The 23,714-nt window shown below is 33.4% G+C and overlaps 1 protein-coding gene across 13 annotated transcripts in view; it reads left to right on the plus strand.

Annotated features, from left to right (window-relative positions):
• mbnl2 (muscleblind-like splicing regulator 2) overlaps positions 1 to 21,293 on the plus strand; it is a 79,265-nt gene extending 57,972 nt beyond the window's left edge. For 5 of the 13 annotated variants that reach the window (XM_051104836.1, XM_051104838.1, XM_051104837.1 and 2 more), the window contains exons 6-9: positions 5,244 to 5,297; positions 5,621 to 5,777; positions 8,108 to 8,143; positions 16,631 to 21,293. In XM_051104836.1, coding sequence (XP_050960793.1) covers positions 5,244 to 5,297; positions 5,621 to 5,777; positions 8,108 to 8,143; positions 16,631 to 16,761 — 378 coding nt within the window. In that variant the 3' untranslated portion in view covers positions 16,762 to 21,293. Of the gene's footprint in view, positions 1 to 5,243; positions 5,298 to 5,620; positions 5,778 to 8,107; positions 8,144 to 10,208; positions 10,304 to 16,630 lie in introns of all 13 variants that reach the window. The other 8 variants (XM_051104841.1, XM_051104844.1, XM_051104846.1 and 5 more) reach the window with 8 other exon arrangements.
• Positions 21,294 to 23,714: the final 2,421 nt, after the last annotated feature.

A 23,714-nucleotide genomic window follows, 5' to 3' on the forward strand; every position in this document is an offset into this window, starting at 1 on the left:
AGCACATTAAATGTGGAGCACTGCTTTATTATTATATAGCCATGACCCATCTCCAGAATCTGGGCGGGGTTGCGTGCCAAATCGGTGTCGACTCCCTTATCTCGTCCCCGGAGGATTTTAGTCCTATTAAACAGGGTGAGTAAAGAGAGAGAGACAAAGACACGAGCTGCTTCAGAAGAAGGCAGTGTGATAAAAATCACTCCCCCTTCTTATCCATCTATAGTATCGTACTGATGCGATCATTATTAGGAATAGGATATTAATATAATAAGCGCGATGGCTTAAAAGCTTCTTTGCTCACACCCTTGACTGCACAAGGTCACGGGGCGGCTTACTTCCCCATTTCTCTGCCCAATGGGAGGCCTACTTTCCTTAGATCAGTCAAGATTAAATTAAGGAGATGGATGACATCTTCATGCCAAACTGACGTGCATGCACAGGTTCATCTGTTATCCAAGCTAAACTTTATCTTGGGCGGCTTGCCAGGCTGCTCTCATTTCTAAGTTCTATCGAGTGTTTACGCTGCAAGCGAGCGATGCAATGCAACAGAACTACGACACTGAGTTTTGTGCAATGCGATTATAACAGTTGCAATTTTGTTGCATTGCTCACTTGCATTCTGGATAGCAATCTAACTTTTTGTCTACACTGCAAGTAAACCACGCACTGTTATGCGAAAGCGAAGAAATTTAGTGGTGTTTTGTACTCGCAGTGTATATGGCTTCAGTTATACCAAGAGCAATCAAGTTTTGTTGCATCGCAATCTTTGCATGCATGCAATGTTAAATCCTTTCTATTACCTGTAGTGTAAATTGTTTGTTGATGCATATGGCTTTGATAATAACAGGTGCTATCAAGTTCTGTTGCGTCGCAATCCTTGCATGCATGCAATTTTGATGCATTGCTCGCTTGCAGACTAGACAGCAATCTAGGTTTTTGTCTACGCTGCAAACAAACAACGCAAAGAGTTTTGTGCACCATTATGCGAAAGCAGTCGCAATGTATATGGCTTCGATTATAACAGGTGCTATGAAGTTTTGTTTTGCATCACAACCTTTGCATGCATGCAATGTTGATTGCATTGCATTACTTGCAGTGTAAATTGTTTTATTGATGTATATGGCTTTGATAATAACAGCCACTGTCGAGTTTGTGTCGTAATCCTTGCATGCATGCAATTTTGTTGCATCACTTGTTGCATGCTAGACAGCAATCTAGCTTTGTCTACACTGGAAGCAATTGACGCAAAGAGTTTCGTGCACCATGCAAAAGTGAAGATAGATGTTTTGCACTAGCAATGTATATGCCTTCGATTAGAATAGATACAAGTTTTGTTGCGTCACAATCTTTGCATGCATGCAATGTTAAATCCTTGCATTACTTGCAGTATAAATTGTTTGTTGATGTATATGGCTTTGATAATAACAGGCGCTATCGAGTTTTGTTGCGACGCAATCCTTGCATGCATGCAATTTTGATGCTTGCTTGCAGCCTAGAAAGCAAGTTATGTTTTTGTCTATACTGCAAGCAAACGACGGAGAGTTTTTCAAGCACCGCTATAAGAAAGCGAAGAGAAAGTTTAGTTTGCATTAGAAATGTATTTGGCTTTGATTACAACAGGAGCAATCAAGTTTTGGTGCGTCACAATCTTTGCTTGTATCCAGTTTTAATTGCATTGCATTACTTGCAGTAAAAATTGTTTTATTGATGTATATGGCTTTGATAATAACAGCCGCTATCAAGTTTTGTTGTGTCGCAATTCTTGCATGCATGCAATTTTGATGCATCGCTCTCTTGCAGCCTAAACAGTTTTGTTGATTTTTGATGGATGCAATCTAGTTTTGTCTACACTGCAAGTGAGCAATGCAACAAAACTACAGTGTACCCTTTAAAACTAACAAAATCTGCACTGTAAGTGAGTGATGTAATGCAACACAGAGTTTTGTACACCGCTTTAAGCACCGTGCATGCGATTTTCAATTTTGTTGCATTGCTTACTTGCATTATAGACAGTTGTGGTAATTATGGGAGCAATCTAATTTTGTCTGTACTGCAAGCAAGCAATGCAACAAAACATCAGCACTCACTTAAAAACCAATGAAACCATGTGTGCTGCAAGTGAGTGATGCATGAAAACCAGTATTGCAAATTTGCAGTGTAGACAGATTTGTTGATTGCATTACTTTTTCTATGCTGCAAGAGAGCAACACAGCAAAACAAGACTGCTTCTCTTATAATCAGCAGAACTCTTTGCATTATGAGTGGGGTGACGCAATAAAACATGATATTGCATGCTTGTAGATAGCTTCGTTTCATGTAATGAAATAAACTTGTTTTGCTTACATTGCATGCAAAGAATGTGGTGCAACAAAACATCACTCCCATTATAATCAACAGAAAAGAGTGATGAGATGCAAGAAAACTTGCATGTTAGTGGTACAAATAGCTTTGCATTGTGGTGTTGCATTGCAGTGCAGCTTTTTTTATTATAATGAGAGCACAATGTGCTTACAAGAAAAATAGATTGCGACTTGATCACGTTTTATCGCATTGCATCACTAGATTGTGGTGTACACAGTTCAAGCCCTGTTTATAATGAGTGATTTAGATTTATGTATACTGCAACGAGAGAAACAACACAAGACAACTGTTTTTGCTCCTGCTGAAGTTGTATACCTTGCAAGCAATGCGACGGGACAGAGCTTGACATTGTGTGTATGCGGTGTAAACTGTTTTGTTGATCATAATGAAAGCAAATACTTTTTTCGACATTGCAAGCAATGCAACACTGGAAAACTAGATCGCTCCTGTTATAATCAGTGAAACTTGCAATACTTTGCAATTTTACAGTGTGATGCAACCAATGCAGCATGCATGAGTTTGCCATTTAAAATGGAAACAATATAGTTTCCTTGCACTCCAACGTTCATTTTATTGATTATAACTATAGTGATGTAGTTTGGTCCTGCAAGCTTACAATGCAACGCAACAAATGCGACATGATGAACTTGCTGTTGAAAATGTGCAAACAATGCGTCAGTTTAAATATAGTTTGGTCGCGTCACTCACTCGCGGTGTAGACACGGCACTTGGCAGCAAGCTTTCCCGCTTCCACATCTCACGCCGGTGTGGTTTTAGTTTGGCGCGTTTGCTGTCATGGCACTCACACGCTTGGCCTCATTCGTTTTGCTGTTTACTCCATTTTCGCTTTTGCTTTTGCCCTGAACCTTTTGTCTTTTTCCACTGTGGCGTCTGGGTCAGAGGGTGACGCGAGGACAGTTACGGCTCACCAGCCATAACAATAAAACAAGAGTGAAAATAAAGCCCCATGTTTCTCGTGCATTCAGCGACCTGAGATAAACCACCAGCTTTGGCTACAGGGTAAAACGCTGTCAGCCTTAAGGTGCAATGTCCTTTCCCTGATTATGATGTAATGCAGATAACAAAACAGATTTTTTTTTTTCTAGGGTTCAAACCGGGCCAGTTACTGTAGGAAAGCTGAAGCAATCGATCCCTGCGCCCGACCCCAAATGCGAAAGGGTTTAAAAGTCAGATTATAGTCTTCATTTTCTTGTCTTTTAGTTTCTCTTTGTTTTTTTTTGTTTTTTTGTTTTTTTCACCAGTGGAAGGTTATGTAATTCCGTATGATAAATCCCCGTGGGTGGCATGTTTATTTTAATGGTTCTCTATGTTGGCGGAGGGGAGCAAAACGTTCAACTCTTGGTTACGAGAATACCTTCAACATAAACAATTAAAGTGCATCTTATTCTGATGTTTATTAAAAGTATACATGCAAGCTCTATTCCTAAACCTACTGATCTTTCTTCCTAGACAGCACTAGACTCTATTGTATACGTGACGCCGACTGTTCCAAGAAATTTGTGCATTATTATGCCGCACCTAGTTTTGCATAAATTCATGCAGCGAATATCCTTCAGGGAGGATTCCAAAATATATGCAACAAGCTCAGCAGAAACTATCACTAAGTAGTTAAATAATAAAAAAATGACAGCTTGATCCATGTTTTTAATACGTGTTGCATCTGAAAATACTATTTTGGAATTAATTATTTTTAAGTTGCTGCCTATGTAGAGTGTTCTAAATAAGTCATTTATGCTCGTAAAGGGAGCATCCTATGTAGACAGCAATGCAGCTCACTAGGTTTTGGAACAGAGCTTCAAAAGGAGTCCAAACGTATATGTTTTTCTTGTCAATAAAATGTTTTTGAATAATGCATCATCTAGTTCAATCCTTTTACTGTAATCTGTGACTTTATTATAAAGAAAAACATGCTTTTTTTTTCTTTTTCATTCGACATTCTAGTTTTTCTTTGTGTGGCTATTCTGATTTCAAGCATTTCTGCATGGCCCTCAGCGTCATCTCATTTCAAGCGTCCTTTTTTGCTGCCAGTCATTCCATCGAGCCACATCTTATTGCTTATTACCAGTACTTTTGCATGGCGTTTTATTGGTGAGGAATATTGCAGTGTGCAATGTTAGTTGCATATAAATATTGAAATTAAATTAGCACATGGGCCAGAATAAAAAATAACTCGTACAAGAAATATAAGAATAAACAGAGCTCCACATTCTGTGATCACTCACATCGGTTGTTTTACATGTGGCTAGCTGGTAAAAATTGCAACTTATTGTGACAAAAACAAATGTCAGGGAAGGCGGCGTCCTTTTATTTCCTTTGGTGGGGGTAAATGTCAAAGCATTTGTTTAAATTGCCCAGAAAGACGAAGCATGGGCTGATCAAATTGGCGTTCGATGAAGAAGAGCCAAAGAAAAGCCTACCTGACATGGCGCCGTCATTAGATTTGAATTCGCCACACGCGCACGAAAGCCTTCGACAGCCGACGTCGGGTGTGTTTAATGCAGTGAGCTTTCATAACACTAATATCTACAATCCCATTAGCGTGTTTGATTGGTAAACGGTGAGACTGTTGATTTCTGCCGCTTTTAACACAGGTATTGTAGATGCTTTTTGCTTCCGTACTAATTCAGAACGTAGCGAAATGTTTCTTTGAGAGGAGTTTTTTCGTTTATGTGCATGCCTATTGTTTTGTATGTGGTATTACTGCATTCAGATTATTTTTGTTTTTGTTTTTTTCCTTCTCACCTATTCCACAATGCAATGCTGTCCCCATGATGCACCTCTGCTTGCTGTTACCTGTATGTTAATACGCTTGAATCCCATTGGCCCACTGCCATCATGTGCTCGCTGCCTGCTATTAAAAGACTCAGTCGACTGCCAAAGCAATGAAGCGACCCCTCGAGGCATCTGTAGATCTGGTACTATGACCTTTCACCTTTTGCTTTGCATGTAGCTTTTTAATGTACTGTAGCGACTCACAGAAGTTTTTAATTTGGCTTCTTTGTTTTGATAGAAACAGTAAAAGTCACTCTAGTCAATTTTGAAGAAACAATGTGTGCCGTCTTTCAAAGTAAAGTAGCTTTATCTAGTAAACGTAAGTGCCTTGCTTAAGTATCTAGCGACGGTTGTCCTTGTGTAAAACGGAGCGATGCAGCTTCGAGTCAACATGTGCATTGCTATATATAAGTGGTGCATGCATGCAAACTTGGTTTAACTCGTGCATGTACTTTTTCACGCTCAGGCGTTTCCCCACGGAGTCCTGCAGCCCCTACCAAAGAGACCGGCACTAGAAAAGAGTAACGGGGCCAGCACGCTCTTCAACCCCAGTGTCTTGCACTACCAACAGGCTTTGGCCAGCGCACAGCTTCAGCAGCCCACCGCTGCGTTCTTTCCCACAGGTGAGAACAAACACGCATGCACACGTACAAACCCACGCACACACACACGCCGCCCGCACTGCTTTGTATTAATCCCTGGGTCACCCTTTAAACATTACACCCCCTTTCTCTTCTCCGATGCCGGCGTAACGTCATAACCGAGGCTTTTAAACAGCCGCGTGTCCCTTTTGCATGCAGCGCGTGTGCACGGAATACTAATGCGTGAGGGAAAATACAGACGTTATTTCGAGAGCGCTGCTGATTTGAATTTGGACTCTGCTGTTGGGATACTTTGATCTAAAAATGATAGCCGGCCATAGATTAAATTAGAAAATTCTTTGATCTGCATACTAAAACGCATTTACATCTGTGCAGATACAGCGCAGTGATTTATATATACATGACTCCCAACATATTGGACAATACATAATGCTGATACATATTACAGTTTTTGGATTGAAATTTTTGTAGTTAACTACAACTGAAACAAACACATTAAATTTAATTAATTTAATTTTTATAACTTAAAATTGTCAAATGAAATTACATAAAACTATATATTTAAAAAAAAAAATCAGCTAGTGGCCAAGGCAACATTTCTTACTTTAATTCAATTTAACGTAATGTGTTAAAATAAACTAAAACTGAATTGAAAATCAATTTGAAAAAAAATTAAATCTGAAACTAAAAGTAAAACAATACAGCATGAAAAAATAAATTTATTTTAAATTAAATAAAAGTTAACTGAAATTAAATAAAATATATATTTTAAAAAAGATAAGCTAGTGGCCAAGGCAACATTTCTTATTTTATTTTAGTTTAACACAATGTGTTAAAATAAGCTAAAACTGAAAATTAATTAATTAAATTAATATATATATAAATATATGAACTAAAACTGAAACTAAAAGTAAAACATACAACATACTTTTTTTTTTTTTTAAATATATAAAATAAAATAAAAGTTAGCTGAAATTAAATAAAATATATATTTATATATTTTTTTAAAGAATCAACTAGTGGCTAAGGCGACATTTCTTATTTTAATTTGGTTTAACATGATGTGTTAAAATAAACTAAAACTGAAATGAAAATTAATTTTAAAAATTTTAAATTAAAGTGAAAACATAAATATAAAAAATATTAATTATAGCTGTAATAGTATCTCAGTGATACTAAAATAACACTGCAGTTGTTTATAATTAATTAATTTAAATAAAAAAACTACATAATTGCAGAAATTACAAAAATGTATTTTATGTGTATAAATATATATACATTTATATAAACAAAATATATGTAATACATAAAATTAATATTGAAATATTTTAAAATATTGTTTATTGCAATTGTAGAATTTGCAGATGCTGATAAAAAAAAAAAAGCTGAATATTCTCTTTTTGCCTGGCGGACAACATTTTATATTTTATACTGTATTTATTTAAAATTAATATATTTAAAAATATATTAAAATACTTTAAATGACTATCAAACAAAATGTGATAATATATAATAGATTTCAATTTCATTTTATTTTTCAATATTATATTAGAAATAAATATAACATTTATCTATAAATATTTGAAAACAATTTTTAGACGCTTTTAATATGTATAGAATATTGCATGTAATCAAAGTTTGAAAGCATTGTTTATCGTCGATTATTTGGCTTAATATGCAGTGTGTACATTAATCACAGTGCGTTACAGTAAACAATAGCCATATATATTCCACCTACTGTGGCTCTGTACCTGCAGGCGTACCTGCTGCGGTATTTTTATAACAATAGACACAGAAAAAGCTCTCTCTTTATACGTAGGATCTCAGAGCGAGTCCGGCTGTCTAATCCCTCGTAGGTGTATTTTGTCATCACACACCCACATGGTGGTTGTATTTCCTTTTAGCCATCCTCTTGTGCCCCCGTTCCTCCCTCTTCTCCAGCTCCAGGGCTTTTGTAACAGCACTATGTCTATTTTAACCGTAGGAGTGGCCGTTGGCTCACCGCATGACTCTCTCTTGTGTGTGTGTGTGTGTGTGTGTGTGTGTGTGTGTGTGGCTGGTTTTTAGCCCTGTTGCCCTCTTCCTCTTCTCCTACACTGTTTCCCTGCGCTCTAATTTCACAACGCTAAGCTCCCGTCCTCTCATTGCGGCCCTTTGCGAATATTGATCCAGTTTATCTTCCTGGAATACTGGCGTTTTTAACCGGAATGACGACACGGTGGAGCGAGCGATCTATAATGACAAGCTTAATTGGATTTGTATGGCATGCTGAATACTGAATCTCTGGCTCTGTGTCTAATATGTTTTTCTTCCCTATTAACCTCTCTCCACTCTTCACTGCATGGTCACAGGGTCAGTTCTGTGCATGGCTCCTGCTAGCAGCATTGGTAGGTTCCTCCTCTTCCTGTCTGTCTGTCTGTCTGTCTGTCTGTCAGTCTGTGTGTGTCTGTTCTCCCCACCTCACGTAGAGATCCAGTCGCTCTTACAGGTGATTTGAAGCTCGAGAAACTCTCACTTCACACAAACGACCAAATTAGCACATGTTGATCAGTAATCTGTTTTCTGCTTTATTCGGCTTCTGTTCACCTGCAAGAGCGCTCTATTTGTTTGAAATATTCGCATTTCTCTTTCTGGGATTTTGCAATTTACAGTATTTTCAAATGCATATTTAATATTCTTATTATTATAATTATTATTATATTAATTCTGTATATTTTATATATTCATATATTTCAATTTGTTTTGATTATTTCAAATTACGATTTTTTTTTAACAGTGGCTATATTTATTATTATTATTATTATTATTATTATTATTATTATTTATAGGTAATTCTGCATAATTTATATATTCATGTTATTCGGTTTATTTTAAATTATTTCATTTTTAATTTTTTAACAGTGGCTGCTATTATTATTATTATTATTATAACTATTATCGGAATTCTGTATATTTTATATATTCATATTTAATTTATTTTAAATTATTTCTATTTTAATAGTTTAACAGCGGCTATTATTATTATTATTATTATTATTATTATTATCATGTATTCTATATATTCATGCTGTTCAATTTATTTAAAATTATTTCCGTTTAAATTTTTTATCAGTGGCTATTATTTTTTTTATTATTATTATTATTATTATTGGAATTCTATATCTTTTATATATTCATATTCAGTGTAGTGTAAAATTATTTTAAAATCATTCTTAAACAGTGGTTGTTATTATTATTATCATAAGAATTCTATGTATTTTACATATTTATGTTATTCAGTTATTTTAATTATTTCAAATTCCAATTTTCAATTTTCAAATTCAGTTTTTATTATTATTATTACTATTATTATAGTGCTTTAAAGTGTAAATATTCATATTTCAATGTATTTTACTGTATTAGTCATTATAAATTACTTACAGTGGATTTTATTATTATTTTATTATGATTAATATTAAAGTTTATGTTTATATATTAATATTATTTTACATTTTTACAGTGGTCATTTAAAGTTTACATTTTATATATTCATGTCTAATTCATAAATTCAATTATATTATTACTTTTACATTTTTTACAGTGACCGTTGTTGTTGTTGTTATTATTATTATTATTATTATTGTTTTATGTATTTTACATATTAGTTGTTATAAATGATTTACAGTGGATTTTAATTTATTATATTATTAATATTAAAGTTTATGTTAATATATTCATATTCATTGGCCTTTTGAAGTTTAAATATATTTTTTATATTTATATATAATTCATATATATTAGTACTTTTACATTTTTACAGTGACTGTTATTATTATTTTTATTAGTATTATTATCGTCATCAATGCATTGTTTTAAGCCGTCATTTTAAAGTCGTTTATTTGTGTGAAAACACCAGATCCATGCAAACAGGCTGTGAATAACAGGCACATCGTGTTGTCTTGTGTAGTGTTGATTGGGAAATTTGATCAGTTTCCTAGAGAAATAGCCCACTCGATGATAAACGAGCACACGAACGGCCATTCTGTGTAGTTTGCGGTAGATGTCAGGACCAATACCGGAAGTCTCGCCCGACGCGAGAGCCGGGCTAACGGCACGTGTAAATCTGTCGGCCGCACTAACCGCTCATGCCAGACTTCTCTGGGTACAACTGATTATGGTGTGAAATTTCCTTGAGGTGATTATAATCAGCCTTTCTCCTCTGTTTTTTTTTGTTTTTATTGTTTTGTTTCCCATGCTTCTCTCGCTTTGCATCGTGATTGCATGCCATCTGCTGGTTTAACCTAACGATGGCTCGCTGCTCTGTAATATACACCATTGCTAAACGACCAAACCAAAAAACTACAAACTACAAAAACCCTACCTACCTACCAACCAACCAAACACCTGTTGCCATGGTTTCCATAATGCTCCACCTACCTGTTCATTGCTTCCATGGTTCCCTTCCTGAAAAAGTACCCATGATGTACAGTGCTACGCCTGCTACTGTCTCTGCAGCAACAACTCCTGCCACAAGTGTCCCCTACGCAACAACAGCACCAGCCAATCAGGTTTGCTCCTTTTAAAAGCTTTCTTTCATAAATCCCTGAGCTCTGAATAAGCACTTTGCTACAAATTCCTTCCGCGGTCGCCATGGCGATCGCACAATCTCCCGGCAAAAGTCGCGCTTGCGCTCGCGTCCGTGCTTATTCAGAGCTCGCACATTGGCAAATAGTAGTTGTGTTGTGTTGCATTATTTTCTCGTTTTGTTCTGCATGTCCTTGCTTTGTTTTGATGTCAAGATATCCTTCCTCATCTGCACACACACACACACACACACACACACACACACACACCGGCTAAAAATAGACACACCTCACTCCGTTCTAGTCTGATTTCCATTCACTCTGTGTCCGTCTCGGGCTTCGGGAAAGCAGGCGGAAGGTGAGTCGCGCTGAAGACGCTGCCGTAAGAGGGCAATCTGACATTTGCTTATTAACACTCTGTGTTTTCACCCCCCCAAAAAATGCACCCACAATAGCTGTGATGGTACGAAAGATCGCGCTCGGCCGCTCCCGTTCTCTGGTATTGTTCGCCGTAGGGTCACGTAAGGGGACTTTAAGGGCTTTCCCACTTCCGTCCCTCTTAAATGGAGCCTTCCTGTCAGCGAGCGGCTTTTCCTGTTGTTTCACAGGCCTGAATTTGCTCGGCGCTCAGGAACTGGGACGTCCAGGTTATTTGTAGTCTTGTCACGTGAAACCGAACCTGTTTCCTGAGGGGCTCTTGCCAGACGGTTCGAGACTCTTTAGCGCCACCTGGTAGGAGAATGAAGTACAGCGTCGGGTTAATTCAGCATAAAAGATGGAGTTGCAGCCCGTTTTTACTTGCATAATGCAAGAGTGCCTTGCACTCCTTACCAAGACTGCTCTGTTTGTGTGACATTTTCACACTTATTTTTATGTGGTTTTGGAATTTACAGTATTTTTTAAAACTAATTAATATTAATACTACTACTAATAATTATTATTATTATTTTAATAATGTTTAATAATTGTAATTTTAATGTAATTTTAAGTTTAATAATTTTAATAATGTAAATTCTAAAATAATTAGAAAATGCATTATTATTATTATTTTAATAATATTTAATAACTGAGTGGCATTTAAAATTATTTTGTGTTACTGTTTTTAAATTATTAAGTGTTACTGTTTAACACTTATTAGATTCTTAAGTATTATATAAATATAAATTCTAAAATAATCATAAAATATATTATTGTTATTTTAATATGTAATTGTCATAAATTCGATAAATATAAATTCTAAAATAATTATAAAATAATAATTATTGTTGTTATTTTAATATGTAATAGAGTAATAATTTTAAATTATTTTGCATTATTTGCATTTTAAATTAATAATAACATTATTTTAAATTATTATATAATAATAGATTATTACTGTTTACCACTGTTATCAAATTCTTAAATATTATATAAATAAATTCTATAAATATAAATTTTTTTAAAAATTATAAAATTAATATTTTTTTAATAATATGTAACAGAGTAATAATTTTATATTTTGGTTGCATTATTTGCGTTTTAAATAATTTTAAATTAATAATAATAATAATAATAATAATAATACATTTACTTATTTAAAAACAGTATATTTAAATTTAGATGACGATGATGATGATGATGATTAATGAATTTTAAAAAAATGTAAATGTCAAAACCCTAGAGAAATCTCTTAGTGACAGGTGGTTCGGCCAGGAATATTTATATTCTTTAAAAATACCATGCACAGGCCATTAACATGAATTAAGAAAATAAATATAGCCAATTTAAATTTCATGTTGGCTTGAAACATGCATTGCATGACTTTCAAAATACAAAAATTAATACATCATGCATTTAGCAGATGCTTCTATTCGAAATGACTTGAGCCTCATGATGTTTATTCTTAGGCGTGACATTATACAGGTTTTGAGGGCTGAAGCCCAAACACAGAGGGCCTTTTCTCCGGTGTTTGTTTGCGTCAGTCTCAGACCCAGACAGACAGAAGCAGCAGCGGCCGCTGAGTCATCGCTGCCAGCACTAATCTCACACATGAGTTTAATTATGCAGAGAGAGAAAGAGAGAGAGAGACGGGCCGCGGGCGAGTGCGTTACGCTGAAACAAACGCTTGACTGCCGCAGCTTTGAGGTGACGACTTTAGCTTGAAGCAGATGAACGCGGGTCGCGTTATAATCTACTGAACTGAGACTCCCAGTGCTCAGTGGCACTCGGAGGCTTTTGCTTTCTGAAGCGATGGGACGTTCCTGGCCTGTGCGCCTCCCCGCTGGGTGTGAAGAGTTCACGGGTTGAGACGCGGCTGCGGCAGACGCAGAGCAACGGCGCCCCCTCCTGGACACAAAGAGGAATGACTGAGGATTTAGAGAGATTTAATTCTAAAAGTGCATTTAAATTTAAAGCGTTAGAACACTGTCAAATTATATCAAGACATTTTATGTACTTATGTCTCCTGTCCGCCATTCTGCGATTACTTGTTGTTTGAAATAATGTAATGATTTCAAAATAACCACATAGCTGTAAAATATTAAACGTTTTAAAGACCCCATGACTTTTATTTTATTTTATTTTTTTTTTTTTTTTTTTAGCTTTGAGGTCATTAAATATGCTAATGTTGTCCTAAAGGAAAAAATAAAAATAAATAAATAAATAAAAATACAAATGTGCTTAAAATTTATTATCAATGTATTTTATATAATGATGCTTTTAAAATAACTAATAAAAATATATTTAAATTAATTTTTAAAAAATCAACTTTCAGCAGATTTGTACATTTAAAATGTAAAGCTTTATTAATCTAAATAATTAAAAAGAAAATAATATATTTACATATTTTATTATGGAAAATATATAATAAAAGTAAGAATTTAGGTTCATTAATGTAAAAGATGAACAATTATCAGGTATCCACATTTAAAACTAAAGTTTTAGTTTATATATATATATATATATATATATATATTCTTTTTATAATGTGGATTTGGAGTATTAATCTAGTGATATATTTACTGTTGATAATGTATTTTTCTGTAATATATATATATATATATATATATACATATATGTATATATGTAAAGATTAAACATTTATGTAATACTTGTTATATTTAATGGCATTTTCTGCTGATAAAAAAAAAATGATGATAATAATAAAACAAATGTAAGTAATGTATTTATTGTTTTTAAAATGTGTATTTACATTTTATATATGCATTTATGATTATATAAATTAAAATAATTAGCAAACATATATAAAAATATATAATTATATGTATTTGCGTGTATTACATTTTTACACTAAATATACACTAAATATATTTACAAATTTAAATTTCATTTATAATAAAATACATTTAAATAATGCTTTTATTGTTGTTTTTTAAAATGTGTATTTACATTTTATATATCTATTTATGATTATATAAATTATAAGTTTTATGTAGACATAAAATATATCATTAAATATATTTACATTTTTTAAATAAATTACACTAAATATAGTTACAAATTATAACATTTATTACATTTATAATAATAAAATATACATTTAATTGTTTTATGTATTTAGGATTATTTAGATTATAATAATTTTATGTAAACAAATTATATGATTAAATATATATTTACATGTATTATATTTTTAAATAAATTACACTAAATATATTTATAAAATGATTACATTACATTTATAATAATAAAATATACATTTAAATAATGTTTCTATTATTGTTTTAAAAATATGTATTTATATTTTTAATATAGGTATATATTTACAATTGAAAATATATATATATATAATTTTATAAATTATAATTACAATGTATCATTCAGTTAAATATAATAGATATTCCTGGTTATATATCTGATGATCAACAGCAAGTAGCATATCATAGTTTGTCATTTTGCTTTAATTAATATTTAATTTATTTGTTGCCCATCTTTTTTTTTTCTTCTATTCTATTGACATATATACTTCCCCAGATTCCTGATTCAACAGGGAATAAATCAAACCAGCACGGAAAACTGCTTGTTAAATATTTCATGGTGTCTTTAAATGCAGTAGTCCAAAAATAAATGATCAACATTTGTATTAGCTGAACCTGATTGACATCGCATACAACATCACGATCGCACACGACACAGAGACGCTTTTCTTTACATCACCATCGTCTCATCGGGCTCTGTGTAACCTGCATGTGAACCCTCTCTGGCCTTGCTTTCCCATCATGCCGTGGTGCAGCCGGCTATCAAGCTTCCACATTGTCGCCTCGCCTCAGTGCTCTGCTCACAACGCTGACGGTGTTTCATAGTAACTTTCCACATTTGGTGACTAAACTAGGGTGTGAAGCTTGGGTGCCACACTGCTTCCTGATCACTGCGCTTCTACTGTTTGGCTTGGGCTACTTCAGTAATGCATTTCAAGACGTTTTGGATCCAGGCAAAAAAGATTAGCTGTACGAGCGCCAACTGGGAAACTACGCCAGCTATCGTAAAACAGTATTGTTTGTAAATGATGTTCATGATGCTATTTGATGGGTTTACAACAACATGCATGCAGAAGAATGAAAACCTGCTGCTGAATGCAGATGGACGCCAGTCGGGGAAAATAATAACGCATCTACACACAAAAAGACAAAAATATTGAACTGTGACCCGATTCCCACTTCTAATAATGCTGTTGCGTAAGCACACGAAATAAAGCAGAAATGTTTGAGAAGGAAATTGAATATGAATAGCATACTAGTATGCTACTATGCATAATAAAGTTGATTTAATGCATTGATTGGCTTGCCAAAAATGTATGTTTTAACATAAAATTATATTAAAATGATTTATTAATTATATATGCAAAAGTTTAGGGTCAGTATTTTTATATTTTCACATTTTTAAAAAATATTTCTATTCAACAAGGATGCATTAAATTGATCAAAAGTGGCCGCAAAGACATTTATAATGTTGCAAAAGATTTCTCTGTCAAATAAATGCTGTTATAATAAAGTGCATTGAATGCATTGCTTGGCTTGCCAAAAGTTGATGTTTTAACATAAAATTATATTAAATTAATAAATAAATTCTATATGTAAAAGTTTAGAGTCAATATTTTTATATTTTCACATCTAAAAAATTCTGAAAGAATACATTAAACTGATCAAAAGTGACAGTAAAGACATTTACAGTATTTTCAAATAAATACAATTTTAAATAAATGCTGTTGTAATAAAGTGCATTGAATGCTTGGCCTGCCAAAAGTTGACGTAAAATTATATTAATATATAAATTGTAAATGCAAAAGTCTAGGGGGTTTTTTTTGTTTGTTTTGTTTTTTATTATTTCATTTTTAAAAAATATTCAGCAAGGATGCATTAAATTGATCAAAAGTGACAGACATTTATGATGTTACTAAAGATTTCTATTTCAAATAAACACTGTTATAATAATGTGCATTGGATGCATTGTTTAGCCAAAAGTTGACATTTCAAGATAAAATTATATTAAAATAATATATTAATTATATATATGTGTGTGTGTGTGTGTGTAAACATTTAGAGTCAGTATTTTTATATATTAAAATTTTTTAAATATACTTTTATTCTGAAAGGATACATTAAACTGATCAAAAGTGACAGTAAAGAGATTTATAATGTTGCAAATGATTTCTATTTCAAATAAATGCTGTTCTTTTCAGATTTCTATTCATTAAAGAATCCTGAAACATAAAATGTATCGATTTCCACAAAAATATGAATCAACACAAATGTTTTCAATATTGATAATGATCAGAAATGTTTCTTGAGCAGCAAATCAGCATATTAGAATGATTTCTGAAGGATCATGTGAGTAATGATGCCAAAAAATCACAAAAATAAATTACATTTGAACATATATTCACACAGAAGCAGTCATTTTAAGTTGTAATAATATTTTTACGATTTTTGATCCAATTATTGCAACCTTGGTGAGCAGAAGAGACTTTTCAAACACGTTTTGAAAAAATAGTCCATATTAATTTTTGAAGTATGTTTCCACTTTCTTCCTTTGCATTGGCTGCTTTCCGCACCTGAGAAGACCAAACATGATTCCTAGGAAGCTTTCAAGTTACTACAGTACAAACGAGAGCTCATAACCACTACATTAACATGCATACGCTCAGTAATTAGCATGCACATCCCTCGCTCATGCCGTCTACATCCACACAAACACAACACTGTTACGCCATGCAGACGTCACGTAGCTATCAAATCAGAGTACTTAAGAACGAATGTGATGTCTAACGAGGATTTACTAACGTTCGGCTGCCGTTTTGTGCTTTTTCCCCCTCAGATCATCTTGAAGTAAACCACCGAAGAGGAACGACGGGGTGTCAGGAAGCTGCTTTGAGAAACCCAAAAAGATCCCCGTGTAAATACGACCTGCCCTCCTCCCCTTTAGAACTACAGCAACCTGCATGCTAAACGCGTAACACACGAAAAACATTAAACAACACACCGTATACCTGTTATGCTCGGAAAAGTGAAAAGGTTTCTAACTTAAAAGATATTAAAAAAACAAGACTAGAAAATATATATGAATATATATATATAAATACATATAAATATATGTTAATGTACAGCACGTTTCATAGAGGCATAAGTGAGATTTCATCCGAATGATCGGTCCACCGTCAGATAATGTGTATTTTTCTCCCACGGTTGTTTTAAATACAAATGCACAATGAGTGGAAAAAACACGCACTCGGTTTGCACTGTCGGAAAAATAGTGCTCAAGTGCTTGATTGTCTTGAAACGGGAGGACGTCTCCTGCAGAGTATGTCTTAAACATCCCCATGTACCCTCTAGGTAGGGGAAAGAGGGATTTTCTTTCTTGTTTTCATACACCGAATGTCACACGGCGGACACGAAGAAGATTGTCTACTGGTCAAACGATTAGAGAAGATATTATTCCCGACTCTTCATCCCCACTGGCCAAAGAAAGGTTTACAAGGACACAAAGTGCAAGCCGGACGAAGTGCGAATGTGCCGTGCCACCACGTTTCTGTCTGTGTCTCTGCTAAAAGACTGTGTTTTACTCCTTCCTTTTTCGTTTTTAAATGGACGCTGAATGATTTCGATGTGTCCCGTGGAAACACTGGCCATCAGGGAGTCGACTCTGGCTTCTATCCCGTGCCAAGGGCTTACATTAAACTGGAGAGCTGCTGTAAACAAACTCACACATGAGACGGACTTCTTCTCCAAATTGTCCGGGGCCTGTTCTAGTCCCACTCACACGGTGCCCGAGCGGAAACAAAAGACGACGACGACAAGAGGGAAACGTTGCAGTACACGATCTCTTGTGAATGGAGGGCGCTGCGCTCTCGCCGATAATCCTGTTTTATTTGATATAAACAGTAGAAGTGCCTAAAAAATCTATTTTACACAGCAAGCATCTTGAGAAGATGACTTTATGTGGGGTTGGGGGTTATAAAAACATTCAAAGCGAAGCTCCCGAAATGATTTTGGCCAGACAAGTGACAAAAAAAAATAAGTTTAATGCATTTCATGCACATCACGGTCTGTTTCATTACACGATAACGATGTTGCTAGAAATCGGAGCGAGTTTGTTTTGTTGTACGATGTTAGATTTGATGCTTTCTTGGAGTAGTTGGAAATGTAAGGAACTTTGTATGGAACTTCGAGCTCAATGTCTGTAACACGCGTGACGTTTTGAGTTTGGTAAACGATTGTCATTGCGGTGCGTTCTTAACCAGTTCTGTTGTTGAGTCTGTTAAAGGAATAGTGCGCCCAAAAATGAAAGTTTGCTGAAAATGTATTAATGTAATGTAGCGTTGCATCACTTTCTCGCCAACGGATCCAGTGCAGTGAATGGGTGCCGTCAGAATGAGAGCTCATAAAATCATCACAAGTAATCCACAACAGTCTAGTCCATCAATTAACATCTTGAGAAACCAAAAGCTGCGCGTTTATAAGAAACAAATCCATCAAGACGTTTTCAACTTAAAACCATGTTTCAACTTAATATAAATTGTTACCCCACTGACTTAAATTTTTTATGTTTAGTCAACTTGAAATTTTAAGTTACTTGATGTTAATTTAAGTGACAACTGGAATATTTTAGTTGGCTAAACTTAAAATTTTAAGTCAGCAGGGTAACTAATTTTTTTTTTTTTCCTACAGTGTGGGTTGATTTTGTTGCGAGTGGAAAACAGCAGATGACGTTTTTCACTGAAGGAAGTGTTATTATGGATTATTATGGATTATAGATTTAAACGAGAAGTTCACTTCCAGAACAAAAATATACAGATAATGTACTTACCCCATTGTCATCCAAGATGTTTATGTCTTTCTTTCTTCAGTCGTAAAGAAATTGCTTTTTGAGGAAAAAATTTCAGGAATGTTCTCCATATAGTGGACTGATATGATGCCCACAAGTTTGAACTTCCAAAATGCAACTTCAAAGGGCTCTAAACAATCCCAGCTGAAGAATAAGAGTCTTATCTAGCAAAATGATTGGTTAATTTTTAAAAAAATTACAATTTATATACTTTTTAACCTTAAACGCTCATCTTGTCTAGCTCTGTGTGAACCTCTGCGTATTCCGGTTCAAGACAGTTAGGCTATATCAAAAAACTCCCATCTAATTTTCAAAATCATCCTACATCACTGTTTTACCTTTTTTTGTAAAGAGTGTTTGATCCTCCTTCCATGTTCACTTGGTAAACACTTGGTCAGTACATCTGCCGCAATGTAGGGAGATTTTAACATTGGAGGAGAAAATGAGATGGGAGTTTTTCGACATACCCTAACTATCTTTACCCCGAATGCACAGAGTTCATGCAGAGCTATACAAGATGGGCGTTTGAGGTTAAAAAGTATATAAATTGTAATTTTCTTTTAGGAATTAACCAATTGTTTTGCTTGATAAGACCCTTCTGCCTCGGCTGAGATCGTTTAGAGCATTTTGAAGCTGCATTTAAACTGTATTTTGGAAGTTCAAACTCGCGTGCAGCATTGAAGTCCATTACATGGAGAGAAATACAGAAATGTTTGCCTTCAGAAACATAATTTCTTTACAACTGAAGACAGAAAGACATGAACATCTTGGATGACAAGGGGGTGAGCAAATTGTCAGTCAATTTTTGTTCTGGAAGTGAATTAATCCTTTAAAACAGAGTCCATAATCTATAATAATCAGGAGAGAAATCTGGAGTGATCAAGAAGTGTTTATAAATGAAAAACAGGTCTGAACAAATATGTGTGTGGATTTTGATGTGAGAGAAAAGAAGAGATGAACTTCTTTCACTGAAAGAAGTGTTATTATGAATTATGGACTTACGGACTTTAGATGTTTTAGCCAAAAGCAATGGTTTGATGTTAAAAACTTCTTAAGGATGGATTTGTTTCTTACAAACACACAGATTTTTGGCTTCTCAGGATGTTAATTGATGGACTGGAGTGGTGTGAATGACTTGTGGATTATTGTAATGTTTTTATCAGCTGTTTGGACACTCATTCTGACGGCACCCATTCACTAAAGTGAGCAATTGGTGAGCAAATGATGCAATGCTGCATTTCTTCAAATCTGATGAAAAAACAAAGTCATTTGCTGGAACTTTCATTTTTGGGGGAGTAAACCGTCCCTTTAACAAATGCATCTGTCATATTTTTTTTTTTTACTATAACAAATCATCTAACAGCATCGTTTGGTTTTTATTTGGATGGTGTTTTACCTGAAATAGTGCACACGCCTTGTTTTCCTCCCTGTGCGAGCGTGTTACCGATCCAATCAGAACCATCATGTATTTTCATGGTGCTCGAATAACACAGACAATCCACAAAGAGACGTTTGGTTTCGCAGGAATATGGCACTGGTCTTAGCATTTTTGTTTTTAAATTCATGTCGTTTTTTTTTTTTTCTTCCTTTAGGGTTTTTCGCTGTTGTCGCAAAAGTTACAGTTTTAATGTAATTTTTGACGTGGAAAGTGATTTAAATATATTTTATTGTCATTCTGTTCATCTTTATTTGGTTTTGTTAAATACTAGAACACAGAACAATGGTGTAACCTATTTTAAAATGAATGTAATTTATTAAGCCGGGGCTTCGCTACGCGCGGCCGTCCTCGGCCAATCAGGAGCCGCTTCTAGATCTCTCGTTCGGGACGTCGCGCCGTAGCGCAAGCGAGGCTATAGAATTGCTTGTGTTATGTAAAAAATGTTTATTGTATAGGTAATGTTTTACCAAAAAAAAAAAACTAAAATGTAAAAAAAAAAAAAAAATGTAAAAAAAAAATCTCCGTAGTATGATAGTTATTTCATAATAATAATAATATTAAGTTGTTGCTGTGGCAACCTAAAAAGTTGCGAATACTAAATTTTGGTATTTTTGTAAATGATGTAATTGTTAAGTTGATTTTTGTTTTCTTTCGTTTGTTCCTTTGATCTTTTTTTTTTTTTCCTAGAGCACTGTAAAACGTTAGATTGTAAAGCAGATATTGGAACATTTCCTATTTTAATGTCGAGATTATATTACCAGGAGATTTTTCGGTAGCATTTAACGGCCTCTTTATCGGTGTAACATTTAAGATAGTAGTAAATACTCACTAGCGTGACGTAACTTAAGAATCGACTCTAGTGTTGGGTTAACCCGCGCCCCTTCCCCCGTTTTAGATTGACAGAGGATCTCAAGTACTTGTGAAGATCAATTTTTTATATATTATTTATAAAAGTTGTCCTGGTTTGTTCAACAACTTAAACGAGTTTAACGATTGCACTTTGATTTTATGTAACCGTAGGATGTTCATTTCAAAAAACAGATGCACAATGAATATGGTATGGCAACACGAATCAACGACGGATGTTTTATTGCTTTAGTTAAACCAGAGAACTAAATATTCAGTAAGCATCTCTTGCATGGTATTTTATGTCAAATTAAGAAGTTATTTTCAATTTAATCTGAAAAAAAAAAAAAAGAAGAAATATATTGAATGTTTCTATCTACACTATAGAAAAAAAAAAACCTGCACATGTGATGAAAGTAACGGTTGTCCTTAATTGGGGTTTTTTTCAGAGTTGTGGGACAAAACAATTGTTGACTGATGGTGATAAAAGCACTTTGGAATCAGTTGATATACTGAGCAGACACAGCGTATCCAAACACTTTGCCTTACCTTTAGTCCATCGTTTAAGCTTTTGTGTTTCAGAGCTATTAATATGTACTAGGGTGTCAACAGGTCTACTGAACTTACTTCTCACCTCCATTTATATATGAATATACTATACCTATAACTAATGTAAGAGTTTTTTTTTTATGATGATGATTATGATTATTATTATTTCGGAGCATTGTCACTGAGAGGCCAAAAGGTTTGACGGTGTTGATGCTTTTCAATGCCCTTTCCTGTTTGCGACGAGACGCCGTTCTCAAGGGATTGTGGGTATTTACGCTGTGCTGCTTGACTTCCATCAGTAATGCGGTAGCCCATCGACACACAAATACATATTCACAGAGAAGAAGATTATAAACCAAGCCCTCTTTGGATAATATTAGTTTTCATGTAACCATTTTAAATGTTTTATTTGTGCATATATATTATGTGCTATTTTATGTCATATAGTCAAATGTTTTTGGTTCCAGAAAAATAGTGTAAAATCTATTGAGACAAAAATGAATAAAGAAAGAAAAAAAGGACGGGTGTGTTTTTCAATGCTTGATTGTGTTCATTTGCATGAGCATGTGTGAAACTGTAGTAATACATTGGTTTTGGGATTCTACAGTGGTATTTTTTTTGGAGTAGCCAAGTTAAAGTTAAAATTTGTAATTTTGTTGTGTGTGTGTGTGTGTGTGTGTTTTATTTGTCATTTTTGGTGGTGATATATAAAATAAGAAATTTCACTTAGCTGAAATAGTTACTTGGTTTTTATTTTATTTATTTATTTATTTATTTATTTATTTGTGTGTTTTGTTGTTGTTTCAGTTGAATTTAATAACCATTATTGACAAAGTGAAATGCATTACAAAAAAAAAAAAAAAACAAACAGCTGAAATATTTTAGCTAGCATTTATTTAGCTTTTTAATTCATTTGATTATTTTTTTGTTTGTTGTTGTTTTAGTTAACTATAATAACCATTATCGACAAAATTAAAATGCATTTTATACAAAAATAAAGAAAAGAAATTTCACTTTGACAAATAGCTGAAATATTTTAGTTGCCATTTATTTTTATTTATTTTTTTATTCATTTATTTATTTGTTGATGTTTTAGTTAACTATAATAATGGTTATTGACACAGTTTAAATGCATTTTTTTTTTTAAAAAAAAGAAAGAAAAGAAATTTTACTTTGGCAAATAGCTAAAATATTTTAGTTAGCATTTATTTTATTTTTTAATTAGTTTATTGATTTGTTATTGTTTTAATTAACTATAACTGTTATTGACAAAGTGCATTAAAAAATAAAATAAATTTTACTTTGGCAAGTAGCTGAAATATTTTAGCATTTATTTTATTTTTTAATTCATTTATTTATTTGTTGTTTTGGTTAACTATAATTGTTATAGACAGTGAAAATGCATTTAAAAAAAAAGAAATTTAACTTTGGCAAGAAGCTGAAATATTTTAGTTAGCATTTATTTTATTTTTTTAATTCATTTGTTTGTTTGTTGTTGTTTTAGTTAACTATAATAACTTATCGAAAAATGAAAATTCATTTAAAAAAAAAGAAATTGCACTTTGGCAAATAGCTGAAATATTTTAGCATTTATTTATTTTTTTATTTATCTGTTGTTGTTTTAGTTAACTTAACCATTATGACAAAGTGAAGCTGCATTTAAAAAAAGAAATTTTCTGTCTCCAGGCTTTTTCCAGCTGTTTTTACTGATAAAATGCTATATGTAGTGATGATACTATGGTGTATTAATGTGATTATCATTTAATACCATACCATTATCATCTGATACCATCATCTTACCATTGTAGAGCATTACTGTGACATGAATCCCATGGTATTGTTTTAATAATTTAAAACTGTGTGTCATATTAGTTCTTTACACTCTAGTTATGATACTGAATTTAGACAAGCTATACAAATTATTAGTTCTTACAATTAAAATGATTAATCATTGCAAAAAATAATTGTAATAGTATTATGTTGTTTGCATACTTTCGTAATGTTTTTATAGTCATTTTGAAGCTTGAAAGCCTTGGTATATTAATTTTAAGTGCATGCAAAACAACCGGGTAATTCAGATTTTTGTTGCATGGAAGAACAAAACGCGCACATTATGGTGTACAAAATAATGGCTTGATTTTTCGTTTTTGTCTGTTCTAGTTCCTAATCAATGCACTTTGTTGTAACATTTAATTTCATTTTGATTTATTCGAACTATTGTTCTTTGTACAAGACTCACTTGGA

Source organism: Labeo rohita, unplaced genomic scaffold, assembly GCF_022985175.1.
Source record: "Labeo rohita strain BAU-BD-2019 unplaced genomic scaffold, IGBB_LRoh.1.0 scaffold_83, whole genome shotgun sequence".
In the NCBI taxonomy this organism is placed as follows: domain Eukaryota; kingdom Metazoa; phylum Chordata; class Actinopteri; order Cypriniformes; family Cyprinidae; genus Labeo; species Labeo rohita.